A 19,825-nucleotide genomic window follows, 5' to 3' on the forward strand; every position below is an offset into this window, starting at 1 on the left:
GTCAGCTTTCACCTCAAGTTGGGTTTTAAAACATTGTATATAATTATCGTTGGATATAAACAATTAAAGCAGAAAACTGAACATACCCTGTTGATATTTTATATCTTCACTGATATGAAAATAAAGTTGTTTGGTTGATCTCTATCAAGTTTTGTAGGCCCTTTCCTCCATTGCATTAAAAATTTAAATGATTAGCCCACCCATTATTTTGACCTAGTGAAGTTTATGGCTACAACTAGTGGATTGGAATGATTATTTTTTATGTCATTTATTATTTTATTACTTGCTTTGCCAGGCAACAATTCCCATGCAAGAGATTTAACGCAACAAAATCCATGACGTAAATTGAAAAATATCTCACAGCTAAAGCCATTAACACAAGAACTTCCATCCTAAAGTATTTATTTTCACTCTTCAAGGCCATTGCTGCCGAGGCAAGCCTAATAGAATAATGTATAACTGAACAAATTGAACGAACGGTGGCAAATAAACAGCACTGTGTTAGCTCTTCAAATATATTCATTCATTTTCTTTCTTTTAATATATATATAGTAAAATCCCAACTTAAAGTGAATGTACGATATCCAACACATTCGATCTCAGTTTAAATTGTAGTAAAAAATAAAAATATGGAAGTCAAATATCCAGTATCACCAAAGAGATTAACATCCATGCTAAAGTTGAACTCATGTAGCACATCTATATTCAGCCAAATTGTTTATTTTCCATACCAAAATCCCATGTCCACCTGTTTGCTGAAGATTTCTGAATTGTGACCATGACCAGCCACAGCAAGAGGATGTGCCTGCCTTGATCTTACTTCCATCTCCAAGAGCCTATTGTAGGCTGCTTTATCACTGATTCCACCGACAATATGACCTGAAAACACCACATAAAAACAGCAACCAGTTAAGACTCATTCTTATCAAAATTGAATTCCAAAAAGTAGTAACAGGTCAAACACAAACATAATATGTTAAAATTATGAGCTTAGCATAATTCCGAAACTGTGTAGAGAATACTCTACCTGCAATTGGCATGTCAAGGCCCTGATAGTATTGTTGTCCATAATATAATGGAAGATTTTGTGTTGGGTATAGTAGCTCCTGAGTATAGCAATTCATTTCATTACTGGGATGAAGAGAAGGTGAACCTCTTGGCAGTACACCAACTTGGTGAGGAGAAGATTTGCTTGGAGTGGGCATCTGCTGTACTGGTGGACTATTGATAGGATGTCCAAACCTCCTTTGGTCAGCTTGAGGGTGCTGGAAATGACCAGAAAGCACATTTGTAGAAAAAGGATGGAGTGGTTGTGGATTATAAAGATAGTTCTTTGAATCTAAGGGCCTTGTCTTATGACTCATTTGAACTTCTTGAGCATCTGAAGATCTGAAAAATACCTTCACTGGATTTATATGGTGTTGGTCAAATGATGAAAAAGATTGCTTGCTATGCATACTTTGATAAGAAGTCTCCAAACCCAGCACATCGTAAGAATCAAAAATAGGACCATCCAAAGCAAGTTCAGTATATATTTCCTCACCACGGTTGAGACTAAGAGCTTCTAGCTCATCAGAATTATCAACCTGGGAATTCACGGTAAAAAAATCAGATTTAACTGAACCACCTTCAGCTGAAAATGTGGAGTCTTGTGGAAGTATGAAGTCATCTACTGTAATCAAACTGTCCTCATCTGGTAAACAAACTTCTTCTATTGAATCAGCACTTTCATCAAAGCCACTGACAGGACTGAGCTTGGACTCTGACTCACTTCCAAGGTTATATCCTATATTGGTCTGGCTATCATCAGAGATCGATATACTCTCCCCAATTTTACTCACTGCAGTTCTCTTACAACAGCTTTTTGAAATAATACCTTCACAATTAATCCCAATGGATCTAGATTCATTGACTGCTGGACAAAATATTTTATTATTACCACTAGCTGGAAATGGAAATTCACGAGGCTTCAACATATCATTTCCTGTAACCATGCCAACAGAGTGTGCCTGAATACCTGCAAATTCTGTTGTTTGTGAATCCTTTGCAAAACCTGTTCAAAATTTGGTTAATGAGTCAGATTTTTTCATAATACCAAGTATTTCTTTGAATGTTAAGCATTTTACCGTTATCTCCAATTTCAAGAACGAGGAATTTACCTATGGAAGCCATGCTTAGCTTTGAAAACTTTTCCTTATCTGTTTGGTCTGGCTCCTCTAGAAAAGAGAGAAGATGCCGAGATGCACCATGCTCAGCAACAGAATTTGGCTGCCTGTCCTTTTTTTTATAAGATTTCCAGCCTTTAACAGAGTGACGCTGAGTTAAATAATATTCATTGAGCTCAGACAGCATGGATACTTCAAAATCTTCACCAGTAAGAACTCCTGGAATCACATTTGGTGTATGACAATTGTACAGTTGCTCAGAGATTACATTGGTATCAGGAGTGGAGGTAGAAGCAATAAGCTTTGGAGCAAGTTCATTTCTTCCAGAAGATAGATTTGTGGAGTTGTGCCCCTCAAGTTTCTCATTCCACACAGTACCCCCTTTCATTTCGTTAGATGATGTGCTCACAGAAGGCTTGTTCTCTATGGAAAAAAGAGAAAACATTAATTTTAGTTTCTCTATGTAACTAGCCTCATTTGATACTGAAGTTTTTTTTGCATAAAATACATTGTTTAAAATTTAAAACTTTCAAACTCAGATATATGATACAAGTATACCTTCAAGAAACTGATGAGCAGAATCAGAAGAATGAAAACTGTAGCCTTCCATGTGATCTCTTCTAACCTCAAAGGGCTGATGAGGCAATAAGAAAAAGGACACCAAACATATATTTATATCATCGTTTAAAAACTTCAGTGTTGTATTCATTAAAAGTTTCACTTTCAGGGAGAGAAACGATGAATAAGCTGGTTAGCATGCATTCAACAAAGTAGTAATTTGAAGTTAGTACGTAAAGATTATAAGATTTACAGCTAACTGTGTGCCTAAGATTTCCAACCAGCGTAGTAACCAATTACCTCTGATATTGAGGAATTGATTAAGGACTTTGTCCCAAAATTCATGGTTTTATTAACCAGGGGAAGTAGATTTTCAGCGGAAGTTTGTGCATTAAAATCAAGCCCAACAGGATCGGTAGCTGGAGATAGGGATGTCAAAAATTCGTCTGGTTCATTGTGTTTGCTCACAGGACTGTTATAATTTCCAGAAGCCTCAAGGGGTTTGGCAACCTCTGGATCCAAGTTCTCTTTATACTCATCACACGTTTTATTTTGCTTCTCTTGAAAAGTTTTATGCTGTTCCTTTCTCATCAGCTCAAACAAATCTAATTGAGGGAACCCATATTAGCATCAGAAGATCAGTTTACCGTTAAAGCTTTACTGACTGGCTGGTTGACTGCAACCATTAAGGCAAGAATGCAAGTCTGTAACTACAATGGGAAATTAAAGGAGATTTTACCTTTTCTCCTTTCATCCTCAGCCCTATCCCAAGTCAGAAGCTCAGACGAACCAAATGTCTCATCATTATTAAGGTCTTCACTCTCTGTCCTAGAATGAACTTTTGCCTGAAAAGAAAACAAATTCTGATAATGAACCATACTTCTTTGGTATAATTTTTCAAATATAGTTTTCCTTATATTCTGGACCAAAAAGGACAATGAGCATTATCCAACATTATTTGTAATCACATCATCTGAGGCTGTGAAGATACTACTACATCAGTACTGGACAAAAGATATTTTCTACTCTCAATACCTTACAGCAATGGGGAGGCTTATATGCTGCATTACTCCTTTTAAGTAGATTATAACCTTTGCCTTGAACCAGTGAAGCAGAATCTCCAGAAATACGAGATACCCTAGGAAAAGCACCACTTCCTAAAATTCCAAGTTCAGGATTTGGGCTTGGATGTCGAGATAGGTGTCCGTGAAATCTTCTAGAATCTGCATTGGGCTTTGAATGTTTCAACATACCACAATCTTTCAAGCAATTCTACCTTCCATTATGAAACTATCCACAAGATTATAAGCATGAGATTTATAACATGCTAACTTAATAACTTTGAACCTCCTAAAGGCATATTTTCACCAAAAGGTTACTGAATGCACTACTAAGTTGATTGGATACATTTCAGGTGACACATGGTGTTTAACACTGCACGACCACCAGTAGTACAATCTTAATCTGATGGCCAGCTGTAGAAGCATGGGCTCCAATTAAATGAAGGATGTATGCATTATTGTAAACATTAGAAATTTGAGCCTTTTACCAGTGCCTTCTTCAAATGCAAAATCAATCCTAAGCATTTGGCCAGGCTCGAAAAAGAGGGAATGATCATGGCAAAGAGTCTATTCAGGTTCATCAGTTTTGTCACTATCAAGCAGAAGCTCTCTTTAGAAACTAGTGACTAAGGTTAAATAAAAAGTTAAAACAAATCTTCCCCTTCCTCTTCTTTGGGGCTTGGTTACAAGAGAGAGAGATATAATGTCAGAAGAATGATAAAGATTAATATGGACCACTATGCATTTCCTTTCTGAACTTTTTTAACAGCCGGATACAGCATGAAAGGATATCTTTAATGACAGAGTTCCTTCAATTAAACTAAATCTGGACATTTAACACAAATTACTAAATTAGTGTTGCCTTAATGACTTCTCACCACTATAACCTTTGTTAGTCAGCTAATTTCAACTTCATTTTTATTCCAACCATATAGAACACCATATTCATTTAGATAGTGAAAATACTCCAAATGTTCTTTATTATCCAACTTACTGGGAGGTATGTACTGTGATTTATTCAAATTCAATATAAAGCCATGAATATTATTAAAGTATAGATTTTACTAAAACATTCTTTCTCAAACAGAATTCATGATGACATGGTATCAGCATCAAAAGAAAACTAATAACTCCATACAAACTTGAGAGGCTAAAGTCAGTATAAAAAATTAAGTGAATAGATTAACTACATACCTGAACCATGGCAAGGATGCAATAATCCAGTCCTAGAATCAGGAATTTCCCTGTAACAAAAATTTTAAAAGAAAATCAAAACAAGGATTATAAATTTCAGCACAAATGTCAATCCTGGCTATTGTTTATTTGTTACCACTTTCTTACCCTAAAATTGATTGGTCAAGCCCACAAGGTAAACTTTTGCAAGTATCCAGCTCAGATAAAGAAAGGAGAAAGTTTCTGGTATATGATTTTATTGATTCTCTGAACAACAAAACAAGACCAATTCAAACATTATAAAAAAAAACAGGGATAATCTGTTTTGATGACTAATATGCATTAATTTACTACAACAATTTCAGTTTCTAACTCTTTTTTGTTTACATGGTTAAACTCTTAGAAGTAAAATTTTTTCTCTACTTTTTCCTGATACACCCATTTGATAGTTAATAAGGTGAACTTTCACCAACTTTTTATAAGCCATAACACATAATTAATTTTTTTTCCTCCCCTACCATTTTTTTAGCAACCAAACACATAACCATAAATTAAAAAATATAAAATATAAAATTCAACAGAACTGAGTTACAACCTGAAAACATCAACCACCAGAATAGAATACAAATACATGTTTTTAAACATTTGCTCATGAACCTCTGCAAGTATCATGGATTCATTTAACTGTGCCAGTGAACATTGATCCTGACTCTCTGATCATTATTCTTTCATTGCTATACACACAAGCTATTGTATCTAACTTTGCTTAAAGTCAAAAATTAAGCATATCAAAATAATTCACCTAAACGGCCGTACTTTTTGCGTGAATAAAAACTCTAATCATACGATCTTTACGCTGAGGATTCCTCGTTTTGTGATCAAATAGGAAGCACAGACAAAGGGAGAATCAAACTCTACAACAAATTTAAAATTTCACAGAAAGTCGGTGCTGAAGTGTAAGGATCTTAAAAATTTTCACCAAAAGTTTTAATGCGAAACAAACACATAATTTCATTTCAATCCTTTTCTATAACTTTCTCAGCAACCAAACGGGTAACTATAAAATACTTTCAATAAATGTCTCGAACTTAAACTAAACACATAATAGACTTTGAATATTACTTATGAAACTTGTAAGTTCATCATCTGACTTTGACTGTTCCAGTAAAATGTAATCCCACTTGCTGATCTCATTTTCTGCGGAAAATACACGCCATGAAACAAGGCGACTTAGCTTACAAGTCCAAAACTAACACATTAAGTTTCAAATCACCAAACAAATGCGGTATAGTATGCTGTGTGAGTCTAAACCCTAACGGTGTCTATCTTTCCCAGAGAGTAAGACATTAACTTGCTTTTGGTATTATGAAAGCTACTGCAAAGACAAAATGGAGAATGCAAAACTTAAGTAAAAGAATTTTTCTCGGAAAGTTGTGAGAAAAAGTTTAGGATATTTATGTTCTTAACTGGCTAAATAAGTTAAATGAAGTGAAGAAAGAGGTGAAGGTGATTTGCAGAGAAGGACCACCTCTTTCGTTGTGCGTGAACTGGTATTGTGCCAAGTGGCAGACGGGCAGTTGGAGTCTATATGTAGGAAGAAATAGGACCTGCAGTTTATGGGGAGTAACTATCTGTCAAGCTGCTATTTTTTAAAATCGTAGAAAGTTAATTTATTAACCTTTTTTTACACGCTGATTTTGCCATTTATATTATATATAAATTATTAAAATATTATTTTTGGTAACCAATTAATAATGTCATTAATAAGAATAGCTTTTTATGTATATTAATTATGTATATATTATTAATAATTCCATTTATTTGAGTTTAATTACAACGTCCTTGTATATCATAATTGAAACAGGTTATTAATTTCTTTTTAATCCCCTTGTACTGTAAATGTTACACTATGTTTGATCAAGAAAAGAAAAGAGTCTCACTATATTTTATCTATTTATTTATTTATTACATAATATAAAAATAATAAAACTTATCTTTATAATATACAATTCCTTACAATAGATATGCTCATTGCATAAATAATAACTTTTTTTCAAAATTTAAATTATTGATATTCATGGAGACAAAACTTAGGTGGGTTTTGGAGGCCCATGAAAATCTTTTTAGCCCGATAAAAATTATAGTAGCCCAATTAGCGGTCCGATGTGACCTGTATAAATAACAACCAGTTTACTAGGTTTTTTTCTTGCCCCGAAAGTAGCTCTACATTTCCCTTGCTCCTGCAGCTGCCGCGAGAAACCAGCCGATAGAAGGCTTATCTTATTTTCGCTTCGCAGCCATGGTGACTATTTCTGTCTTTAACTAGTGTTGGTGCAGTCTAGATAACGGTTATAATATTTAACGATTCTTCGTTTATGTTCAGATTATTCCAGAGAGAACCGGAAAAAATCTGCAAATACCTCTTCCAAGGTCCGTCTCTTATGATTACTTGTACGCCAATCAGGAGTTCGTTTTTTGACTAGTTATTTTTTTGTTTACTGTTTGCTTCACATTATAGTATTATAGATGTTCCCAGATCTTATCTTTCTGTAATAGCACTAGGGTTATGATCTTGTGGTCTTTACGTCGATTTACAAATAAATATGAGGATGATAACTGGTTGGTTTTTCCGTAAAAACTGCAGTTTTGCTTCGGTATTTTAATTGCTTTTTAATGGTAGAAAACTTGAGCCACGTAGTATTTAATTAAGCTAAACTAAGTCTCTTTTATTGGAGTTGCTTGTTACTGCTGGATAATGTATTGCAACTGCAACCTAGCACTTTTAATATATATTATTATACAAGTAACTTTCGGCTTAATTAGTGTCAATAATGTTGTTTATAATGGCATCTTATGTCAAAGTTTGACATTCTCCTCGAAATGTGGTCTGATAAATAGTATGCTAGTGAGATTCTAATATACAAAATTCTGGCATGCTTACCTGTACTTTTGGCCGTGATCAGTGATATAGTGTTTTTTTTTTTTTTTTTTTTTTTAAATGTTGTAAACTCCTTTGGATCCACAGAGGGAGTCTGTTACGCAAAGAAGGATTATAATCTCGCGAAGCATCCAGAGATTGATGTTCCCAATCTGCAAGTGATTAAGCTAATGCAGAGCTTCAAATCCAGGGAATATGTGCGTGAGACATTCGCTTGGATGCACTACTACTGGTATCTTACCAATGATGGAATTGAGTTTTTGAGGACTTACCTCAATCTTCCATCAGAAATTGTGCCTGCCACCTTGAAGAAATCTGCAAAGCCTACTGGCCGCCCTATGGGTGGCCCTCCTGGTGATCGTCCAAGGTATTTTATTTTTATTAATCATTCCTTTTTTGGGTTTTAATTATGTCTCTGTTGGAGTGGTTTTACATTTTTCAGTTATAATGTGATTGAAAATGTTATTATTATTTGACCTTTAGGGGCCCACCTCGCTTTGATGGAGACCGTCCAAGGTTTGGTGACCGTGAAGGATACCGTGGAGGCCCCCGTGGTGGTGATTTTGGTGGTGAGAAGGGAGGAGCCCCTGCAGATTTCCAGCCATCCTTCAGGGTAATTTCTCTTTCTTTGAAGACCTCACATTTTGATTAGTTTGTATTTGGTTAATGAATGAGAGCCTGCATTTTCTTTTCATTTTCTTATTTAATCATTCAACATAATATATGCTTGAGTGGGTGAACAATCAAAATCTTTAAAAATCCACTTAAGCAAGTACCGAAATGGCTGTTGTCTTGTTCCATTTTCCAACTGGTTTCCTTGTAGGACTACAGATGCACCCACTTTATGTATTTGAGAGCATTGTGTTTTTGGATGATTATGTGGTACCTCAAGATAAGGAATCAAAGTAGTGATTAGGATGAATTTTTAGGGGCTGGTTGCTGATTTTACTTCTGATTATGTTTGCTATTCAATATTGCCTTCCATTGTGAATGCGCCAGATGGAATTTGAGCAGTATAAGATTAATATCAATGACATACTTGAATTCTCTCTGGTATGGACGAGAAAATCATATAAATGATTAAATGATAGAGGAGTCTAGTTGGAGAAAAGGTTGCTTTAGTTACATGGATGCTTGCTTCTTATTTGTGGAGAAAGAATTATGAATCATCTAAAGTACATTGTTGACTCTGCCCCTTAATTGATTTAGTTATCAATCTTCTTTGCTATAGTTTTATTTTAGGAGAGGAAAAGAGGATACTTATTTTTGGGTTTTTGGTTTAAAATGAATGAATACTATGTTCTGTTGATATGTGGTTACTCTCCTATAAATTTAAATTTTCACAAGTGCTGAAACTGTATTGTTTTCATGGGTAGATTACATGTCTCATATGTGAAACTAATTGCTGTTTTGGCCTGCAGGGTGCTGGTGGAAGGCCTGGCTTTGGTCGTGGAGGTGGAGGTGGAGGATATGGCGCAGCTCCTTCAGGTTCAGGATTTCCTTGAAATGAAGATCGTTCTCTTAGTTGAAGTTTGTCTCAAAGTTAGTTTCATGTCTAAGAACAGATCTAATGCCTTTATTGAGTTTTCTATAGTGTTTTGTAAGCTTTAAAGTAGAATATTAGGAGCTTATTATGAGATCTTTAATTTTGTCCAACCTTGGTTTTTGATGGAAATGGAACTCTCATCATTATTTGCATCATGTTATTTCGGGGGTAATTTGATGTTTAGTGCAAGAATTATAAACATGGCTGCGATCTAATACATAAACTATTCATTTGTTGTGCCCCCCCGGGGCTCGTGGTGGAAAGAGTGTTTTTATAAGCTTAACTTTTACTCCATGTCACATCCTTGGGCATATCTTGATTTTCTCGAAGACAAAAGGGCTTTGCATATAAAAAAATTAAGGAATTTGTTTTTGATTATGCACTATCCTTCGATTCTTGGATGTTCAAGATTTCTTCTCAGATGGAAGTGCACGCATTGTGCCGTTATTGCATATTTAGAATAGGTACCGTTATTGCATATTTAGAGTAGGGTTAGTTTGTTTTAGGTTCGGAATACTATTATTAGTATTTCTAAAAAAGATAAACAGTAAAATGTTATTATTTTTAAAATATTATTTTATATTTTTTAATTTCTTTAAAACCTTCTAAATTTATTAATTTAATTAAATACTTTCAAATATTTTTTTTAGAAGTTGTAAAAATACTTCGATCACCCTTCAACGGTAGTAGTCAGTTGTCCGTATTTAATTGGTGGGTTGAGGATATTGTTGTTAATTTGGGTTGAGGATATTGTTGTTAATTTTTAATATTTTATTATAAAGGTGTTTGGTAAATAAACAAATATAGGGGATATTTTTTGTTAATTTTCAAATCTTATATAATAATATCTGCCTAATTTAATTTTTTTAAAAGATTATTTTAAAAATTATTATAATAATAAATCAAATAGAGCCTTAATATTTTAAATAAGATTTTTTGATTGCGTTTGTTTCATTATTTGCAACCGGATTCTATATCCTATTAACCAAATAACGTTTGTTTTATTATTCACAGAAACTATTTTGAAAATCAAATTCTGATACATTACTTTTTTTTTTTTTTTTCTGTCCTGACTGCTTCACCGTCACACCTGCCTCTCATTGGACTAATCTACTGTAAAACCATCTTCCTCTCAATTCTAACAACACAATATAATTTTAATAAATCATATTAATATATTATTTTAACAAAATATAATATTAATATTAATAAATCATATTAATATATTATTTTAACAAAATATAATATTAATAAATCATTTATAAAAAAATATATCAATCAAATATTCAACACAAATATCAAAATTAAAATACTCTACCAAACACATATTCTTTAAATCATATTCTCGTAATTATAATCATATTCAACTATCCAATATTATTCCTAAAATTTTATCCAAAATAATAAATCAAACGTACTTGATATTTTTAGAGTTGGGTGAGAATAACGAGATAAGATTTAAAAATTAACAAAAACACTTCTCTAGGTTTGCTAATTTATGAAACACTCTAATATATAAAATTTTGTAAAATGACAAAAACACTCCCACCCCACAATTGTCAGATTTCGGCCATCATCGTCAAAATCTGGCGTTACGGCGCAGGACTGGTAAGATCTGACCGTTCGTATGTCGATATGACCTTTTTCGGCTAGATCCACCACAGATCTGGTCGGAAAATACTAGATCTACGGCCATTTCTAGCCGTCAACAACGACCAAAGATATGGTCGTTGACGACTAACTATGGCCAAAGATCTGGTTGTCAACGGCCAAAGCTTTGATCGTGAATCTGGCCGAAAAATGATAGATCAGCATACTACCGATCAGATCCAGTCAGTAGTATATCATTATACCAGATTCTGACTATTTTTTGACGGTAGTGGTCAGAATTTGATAAATGTGAGTAAGTGGTGGTGTTTTTGTTAATTTTTAAGCTTTTTTCTGAGGGTGTTTAATTAAATTAATACAATTAAGGGATTGAAAAATAGTTAAAGAAAATATAATAGCATTTTGAGGATAATGAAACAAACAGTTAGATAAGATTGAATACAGGATATGGAATAATGAAACAAACAGACCAGATACGGTGAAATATTCAAAGCCCTCATCTCATCTCTCATATGCTATAGCGAGTTTTCGCGGATATATGCTTCATCCCTTCTTGCGTAAATTACTGTTTAAAAAACAGAAAAAGGATTTTAATCATTAAAAGATTTAAGGAAAATCGTCTAAAGCATTTTCTCTTTGCCGCTTGTGCTTTTCGGTTGGAGAAATATGCTTCTATAACTAGAGAATCGACCAGTCTGAGGTTGTTACTGTAAAAATATGCTTCTTCAACTAGTGAATCAACCATTCTGGGATTGTTATTGTAAGATTTAATGCCCTCAACGTATCAAATAGATAAAGTATAAGTGGAACAGAAAAGTGTGAAACAGCCTTATATTGACACTTTGGCAAGGTAGAAATGGGACAAACTAGTTACTAACACTGCTTACGACCTTGCAAAACAAAAAACAGAAAACGAGACTCATACAAAAGACAGGAAGGGACGATTTATGAGCTTAACCAAGCACATCTCTAATTACTCGTAATACTTATTTGCACATCCTAAAACTTAGTCAACCTCCTCCATCTTGCTCTCCTCAGCACCGTCTTCCTCCAATGCGGGCATGTCAGTGTCATCCTCGGCAGTCTCTTCCTCATCAATGCTAAGACCCAATTTCAACATCCTATGAATCCTTGAAGCGAATGTGTTTGGATCATCAAGGCTGAATCCAGAGGTCAAAAGAGCGGTTTCGAATAGCAGCATCACTAGGTCCTTGACGGACTTGTCATTCTTGTCAACCGCAGCTCTCTTTCTGAGTTCCTCCGTGATTCCGTTGTCAAGGTTAATCTCCATTGTCTTCTTGCTTGACATGTATGAACCCATGCTGTTGTCCCTCAAGGCTTGGGCCTTCATGATCCTCTCCATGTTAGCACTCCAACCATACTCTCCAGTCACCAAACAGCAAGGAGAGTCCACAATTCTGTCAGAAACAACCACCTTCTCAACTTTATCGCCCAAGATATCCTTGATTATCTTGCAAAGGTCTTCAAAAGACTTCTTCTTTCCCTCTTTCTTTTTTTTCTCTTCCTCGGTCTCCTCGTCAAGTTTCAATCCTTCCTTTGTGGTGGAAACCAGCTTCTTGCTGTCATATTCCGTCAACTGACCAACGGCATATTCATCAATAGCGTCAACCATGAAGAGGACTTCATAGCCCTTCTTCTTGAGTCGCTCCAAGAATGGAGAGTTCTCAACAGCCTTCTTGCTTTCACCAGTAATGTAGTAGATGTCCTTCTGACCTTCCTTCATCCTGGTGACATAATCCTTCAAGCTTGTCAACTCATCACCACTCTTGGTTGAGTGGTACCTGAGCAGGTCTGCCAACTTGGCTCTGTTCTGGCTGTCTTCATGGATACCCAACTTCAAATTCTTCGAGAAAGCCTTGTAGAACTTGTTATAATCTTCCTCATTCTCCACAATCTCATTGAACATTTCTATGCATTTCTTCACAAGGTTCTTCCTGATTACCTTTAGGATTTTGTTCTGTTGCAACATCTCACGAGAGATGTTGAGTGGCAAGTCATCAGAATCAACAACACCCTTGACAAATCCAAGGTAATCAGCGATAAGCTCCTCACAGTTGTCCATAATGAACACCCTCCTGACATAGAGCTTGATGTTGTTCATCTTCTTGCGGTTGTCAAAGAGATCAAATGGTGCCCTTTTAGGGACAAAGAGAATTGCCTTGAATTCAAGTTGACCCTCAACAGAGAAGTGCTTGACAGCAAGGTGCTCTTCCCAGTCATTGGTCAGGCTCTTGTAAAAAGCAGCATATTCATCCTTGGTGATCTCTTCTGGCTTGCGCAACCAGATGGGTTTCTGCTTGTTGATCAGCTGCCACTCATGAGAAACCTCCTTAATCTTCTTCTTCTTCTTTGATTTGGTCTCTTTCTCTTCATCAACGTCTTCAACTGCACCTTCCTCCTTGTAGGATTCATCATCTTCATCGTCACTGATTTCTTTCTCGGTTGTTTTCTCAGTCCAGAGGTAGATAGGGTAGCTAATGAATTCAGAGTGTTTCTTTACAAGGTCCTTAATTCTCCGCTCTTCCAAGTATTCAAGCTGCAAAAACATATTTGTAAGAAATTCCATCAGTAACCAATCACATAATATACATCATGAAGTACAACTTAGATATTGAATTTATGTTTTTACCTGATCCTCCTTGAGGAAGAGAGTCATTTTGGTACCCCTGCCAAGCGGCTCTCCACTAACGTCCCTTATAACAGTGAAGGAACAACCAGCTTGTGATTCCTAGATATACTGCTCATCGTCATTGTGCTTTGTGTGACAGCCACCTTCTCTGCAACAAGGTAAGCAGAGTAGAAACCGACTCCAAATTGACCAATCATGGACACGTCAGCTCCAGCCTGCAAAGCTTCCATGAACTCCTTGGTTCCAGATCTTGCAATTGTACCCAAATTATTCACCAAATCTACAAAAGTCAATAAAATAGTCAACATAATTTCAAAAGCCCGATAGATAATTCATCTTTCTCTGCAAAATACATTCCAATTCTAAAGCTTCAATCACAATCTATCAAGCATGATGATAGTATGCACTGAATTCTAAACATTCATATCGGGAAAATTTTAAACATTTCAACTGATATTCGTAATATTCATAAACAGAGCAAGCATATAATTGAGTTTTGTTACGCTGCTTCTAATTACTGTTTACGAAAATAAGTGAAAACAAAGCACTTACAAAATAGGAGGAACAAGTAAAATCAGTTCCACCTCTACAGTAATTCGATGCCACCAATCAGAGTAGATTATACTGCACTGTAATCTACGTTTCCATATCATTCATTCACTAGAAAACTTGAAACCAAATTGAATTTCTTTTTCGTGATGGTCATAAATATAATAAAAACACAATCGAGTTTAGATACACTGCTTCTAAAGGTCAAAAAATAAAAACGCATATAAAAAATGTAGAAAAGTTTAATTACCTGCTTTGGTCATCCCGACACCGCTATCAATGATAGAGAGAGTCTTGTTAGCCTTGTCAGGCACGATTCGAATGAACAACTCCGGCTGAGCATCAAGCTTGCTCTTGTCTGTCAAGCTCTCAAATCTGATCTTGTCTAAGGCCTATACCATCACCAAATCCACAACGTCATTAGCCTCAAAAGTCAAAACCACTAATCAACAAAAATCGAAAAGCCAAAACACAAATATTTAAAACTCAGCAGAGAAATCAAACACGTACATCAGAAGAATTACTAATGAGTTCACGAAGGAAGATCTCCTTGTTGCTGTGGAAAGTATTGATGATCAAACTCAACAGCTGGTTGATCTCTGCCTGGAAGGCGAAGGACTCAGCATTCGCCATTGCTCCTCAAGAAAAAATTAATAATAAAAAAGCAAGGAAGTCTTTTGATTGATCGAAGCGAGATTGCTTGTACTAAGAGATATTATAGAGCTAAGTTGTGCAGAGTCGAAGATTTGGACGTATTTATACTAGAGAGCTGTGGAGACTCTGCTCTCTGAAATCAACGGGAAAAAAGGAACAAGAGAGGTTCTGGATTGTTCGGATAAACGATGTCGTTTTTATTTGAATTTCCTGGTTTTCTCACGTTACGGTGTTATTTTAAGGTCGTTTTCCTTGTTTTCGCGGGAAGGTTTTATGGTTTAATTGGTTAAAGGCTAAAAGGTAGTTTAATTAATTTTCGAGGGTAGAAATAGGAATTCGAGAAAGTTCGTCCAGCTGTGCAAGTCTCGAATGTTCTTTTCTTGAGTGACCGTTTCTTTGTTGACGAAGACTCCGCTCGTCTTTTGACTTGTGCACTTGTGCTAAGTTGCTGACAGCGAATGTTAGCACCCAAATAACTAGAACAAATGAACAATAGTCAAAAGGAAAAAAAATATTACTAACCTTTAAATAACTAAAAAAAATTGTATATCTATGAATTATATATAAAGTATTATATGATTGAAAATAAACAATTTAATGAATTACTAATAAATGATAATTATAAAACAATATTATGCCAAATTGTATATCGAGTTTAATACTTGATTGGTACATATACCCAGAGGCAGATCCAGACAAGTTTTGCCCACCCTCATTTTTTTTTTTTTAAATACTATTATGTATAATTTCTAGATTTTGGCCAACTCTAACAAAAATATCAATGTACAGTTAGTTTTTATTTTAGCTCACCCTAACATAAATTTTTGGATCCGCTACTGCATATACTTTTATTCAAAAGTAATTCTATGCAATACCAGACCTGGCAAATAGGCGGGCTAGGTAGCTATGGGTAACAGGTAAAACGTACATGGGTAAAAAAATTTCACAAGTAGGAAAATGCATGACTTGTCCCCGCCCGTACGGGTACGAGTCAACTTGCAGGTCACCCACAAAGAATGAAGTTTTTTCATTTATTTTTTTCCCCTACTTTTTGTTATTCAAATTTCAAACTTAAAAATGTATACGGTATTAATTTGAAAACTTGGCTAATTTGATTAAATTAATGGACAAACACAAACTTGATTAAATTTCACCAAACATCATTATCAACATTCAACATACATATTAATAGATTACTTCAAATTTCAAAAACATCATTATCAACATTCAACATATATATTAATACATTCAACACAATTTCATCATCAATTTCACCAAACATACATGGTAAAGAATCTTCATTGTAAACATAGTAAACAAAAATAGCAACAGAATTGTTCAATTGAATTGACAAATTCTATTACACAATGTTGGTGTTAGAAGACGCCTTTGATTCCCTAATCTCCGCTTGGGCTAATGGCACAAGAAGCTGAGCATCATCAATTTTCATCTTCCACGATTAACAAAATTTAAAACATTTAAAAGATAAGTTACCTATCTTCATATATTAACAAACTAAAATATTAAAACATGTGAAATACAAGTTAACATGTTACCTTTAATTTCAAAACTAGAAATTCATGTCCGAGTGCATATCAAAAACTATGCATTCTCCGGTAGAAGTGAGCTTTAATATTTACTGAGCACCTTGCTGCCAACACTGAAACTGGACTCCGAAGCAACAATTGTTATTGATATACTCATGATATTACGGGCCATCATGAAAAGTATCAGGTAACGATCACTATTTTTCTTCCAATGGTCCATGATATCCATATTGCAAAATTTGATGCGATCAAACCTTGCCGCTCCCAAATAAGTATCCAATTCGGACTTCTTCGTAGCACTAAAGCCACTCTTGTAGTGGTCAAATTCCTGCATCATTTAAATATTCAAATTTAATAAGCAAAATTACAAAATAAACAAAATCTTATTAATCACAATAATATAAAAATATATAGGGAGTAGTGACTTACACAAATATCATCTCTAAGGATATTAGGACTATTATTAGTCTATACCGAAGGGCCGACGTGAACTTCATTGCAATTTAGACCTTCATAAGCAGCAAAAAGCTGCAAAAACCTTATACAACTCCTGCTTGATGGACTCCAACTTTCTTGTCTTTCTTGTCTTTCTTGTTGCAACTGTTGGGTCATCAACTTTTTTGTAACAAAACTCAACAAACTCAAACTTGAAACATGGATCCAGAATTGTTGCAATAGCTAACACAACGCTATAAGAATCTCAATATTTGTCAAACTTTACTTTCATTTGACTTGCCATGGTACTAACAACTTCATCCTCATTCTCCATTTCTTCGTATAAACGCACTTGAACTCTTCACACATTTCTAAGGTACAAGTTTGCTGTGGGGTATTTGGAACTTGAAAAAAAAGTAGTGGTTTCATAAAATGGTTGCAAGAACTTACAAATCCTCACCCTTTCTGTCCCATTCTTCATTTGAAGGATAGTTTTTATAATTGGGATCTATCAATGACAAATGAACAAACATAGGACTGTATATTAACGCACTTTCAAGCATTAAATAAGTGGAATTCCATCTTGTGGGAACATCTATTCACAATCCTTTTGAGCTTATCACACCAATTTGTGCAGCAAATTCTCCAAACTTGATTCTTTTAGGCTCACTTCCTTTAACATATTTCACACTTTCTCAGATCTTATATAAAGTTGTGCTACTAACTTTTAACCCTTTTTGGACTATGAGATTCAAGATATATGCACAACATCGTACATGAAAAAAGAAGCACCACACAATAAAACATTTTACACACAAAGTTGACTCTTTAAAATGTCTTCCATCTTATCATTATTACTTGCATTATCCAAAGTAAGAGAGAAGACTTTCTTTTCAATTCCCCAATCTTTTAAGAAACCATACACTGTTTCTAATAAAAGAATCATTGAGTGTAGAGGAGGAATATGGCAAAAATTGAGAATTCTACTTTGTAACTCCCAATTCTCATCAACATAGTGAGTCATTAAAGAAATGTACCCGTCAGTCTTACAAGAACTCCAAATATCAGAAGTCAAGCATATTCTACCTGGAACCCTCTATAAAGCAAGCTTAATCTTTTCCTTCTCCCTCCTATATTTCTTTAAGCAATCCGCCTTAGCAGTGTTCCTAGTATAAGACTTAATTTCATGATTCAAATACATATGGACATCCCTAGTTCCTTCATGCTCCACTATTGAATATGGGTAATTATGTTTTATAATTCCTATTACCATCTTCTCACGATAAATCTCTTAAGAAATCCTCAAACATCACAATTTAGTATCATAATCCATCATTAATTGACCTACATTACTGATGGTACGTTTAAGAAAACCTTTCATATGACTCTTCAAATATATAGTCTCATGAGTGGAACTGCCATATGCATAAGACTTACTACAAATCAAACACTTTACCCTCTCATTCCCTTTTTCATCTAGAAATGTTGTAAATTGACCTCAAACATCTAAAATTTTACATTTTTTTGGAGAAACAGTACTAGCACTGGAAGGAGGTTCAGTTACATTGCGGCCACTTTCTATTACCTCATTAAGCATATATGTAGACTCCTTCATGCCAATCTAATGGACACAATAGAGTATTTATATTTAATCAACCAACCATAACAATTCATCCAAAAGAATAAAAAACAAAACACTCCCAAATATTTCACAAGCAAACCAGCCCTATCAAATGGTTGGATTTTTCCAACTCAACACTCCTCAACTCAAAAACAGCAAAAAAACAGTAAGACACAAAAACAACACTAACAAAAAACAGTAAGCTCTGGGACAAACTAACCTGGGTATAATTCAGAGGGTTCTTTTGCAACTTAGTAAGCTTAGGGACAAACTAATTGTGTTGGCAAAATATAAGAAATAAATATCCATAAGAAATAAGAAATAAATATCCACAAAATAATAAATATCCATTCGGCATTCACACAAAGAATAAATCAATAGCAAAATTTAATATACCAGAGTGAGGAGTTGCTGGGTTGCAATATGGTGACTTTGAGGGTGAGAGAGATTGAGAGTTGCTGGGTTGTAGACTTATAGTAATACAGTGAGTCAACTGGCTTGACGACGGTGACTGTGAGAGTGAGACGGCGATGACGTGAGACGGTGACAGCGACGGCAATGGCAACGGCAACGACGTTAGAGTGACAGAGATTGAGAGATTGAGCCGCTTTGGACGGCTCCAGCGTGAGAGTGATAGAGATTGAGCTGCGTGAGACGACAACAGGTTCAGATTCAGACTACGATGGCGTGAGACGATGAGAGTGAGAGAGATTGTTAGATTCAGAGCTGTTGCGTGAGACAGTGTAACCGTGAGAGTGATTGCGTGAGACGTCCATCAGAGTGAGAGAGATTGAGAGCTATTGTTCGTCAGCGTAAGTTTGAGAGTTGTTGTGTTGCGTCATCGGCGTGACTTTCAGTTGATTTTTTTTTTTTTTCACTTTAGGCTTAGGGTTTTGTTTTGTTTTTTCAAATTTCAATTTACGTGTTTTTTTTATTTAAATACGGGTACCCGCGGGCATTACCCAGCCCACCTGCTTTTTTCATGGGCAGGTCGGGTACGGGTAATTTTTATATGGGTAATTTCAAAGGTACCCCTACCTGCCCGTTTGATGCGGGTACCCATTGACCTATGGATACGGGTACCTTTTTGCCATGTCTATGCAATACCCGCGTATAAGAGTGAAGTTATTGGCTCCACAATTTATTTTAATAGACCTTGTTTATTTTTTCTAATTTAATTATAACTGTATCCTTTGTAAAATTTACTAAANATTCCCAATAAAACTTTTAAAAACTAACAGAAATCCCCTTCCATAAAAATAAAATCACACAGAATATTTAATATGTATTAGGATTAAAAACGGGGTTTCACAAAGAACC

At 35.0% G+C, this 19,825-nt stretch overlaps 2 protein-coding genes and 1 pseudogene across 2 annotated transcripts; 1 reads left to right on the plus strand and 2 right to left on the minus strand.

Moving 5' to 3' along the window:
• Window positions 1–592: 592 nt before the first annotated feature.
• Window positions 593–2,567, minus strand: LOC116124352. The gene is made up of 3 exons (XM_031410072.1): window positions 2,160–2,567; window positions 1,028–2,053; window positions 593–879 (listed from the first exon to the last, which is right to left on the minus strand). Exons 1-3 carry the CDS (start codon window positions 2,551–2,553, stop codon window positions 719–721), a joined length of 1,581 nt encoding a protein of 526 aa, XP_031265932.1. The 5' UTR covers window positions 2,554–2,567; the 3' UTR covers window positions 593–718.
• A 4,778-nt stretch (window positions 2,568–7,345) lies between these two features.
• LOC116124356 (40S ribosomal protein S10-1-like) lies at window positions 7,346–9,674 on the plus strand. Its single transcript, XM_031410075.1, has 4 exons — window positions 7,346–7,387; window positions 7,983–8,262; window positions 8,379–8,508; window positions 9,317–9,674. The coding sequence occupies exons 2-4, from the start codon at window positions 8,066–8,068 to the stop codon at window positions 9,398–9,400; spliced, it is 411 nt and encodes a 136-aa protein (XP_031265935.1). The 5' UTR covers window positions 7,346–7,387; window positions 7,983–8,065; the 3' UTR covers window positions 9,401–9,674.
• Window positions 9,675–11,867: 2,193 nt separating this feature from the next.
• On the minus strand, window positions 11,868–15,072 carry LOC116124357 (annotated as a pseudogene).
• Between the last annotated feature and the right edge of the window lie 4,753 nt (window positions 15,073–19,825).

Source organism: Pistacia vera, unplaced genomic scaffold (assembly GCF_008641045.1).
Source record: "Pistacia vera cultivar Batoury unplaced genomic scaffold, PisVer_v2 Contig1514, whole genome shotgun sequence".
Taxonomy (NCBI): Eukaryota; Viridiplantae; Streptophyta; class Magnoliopsida; order Sapindales; family Anacardiaceae; genus Pistacia; species Pistacia vera.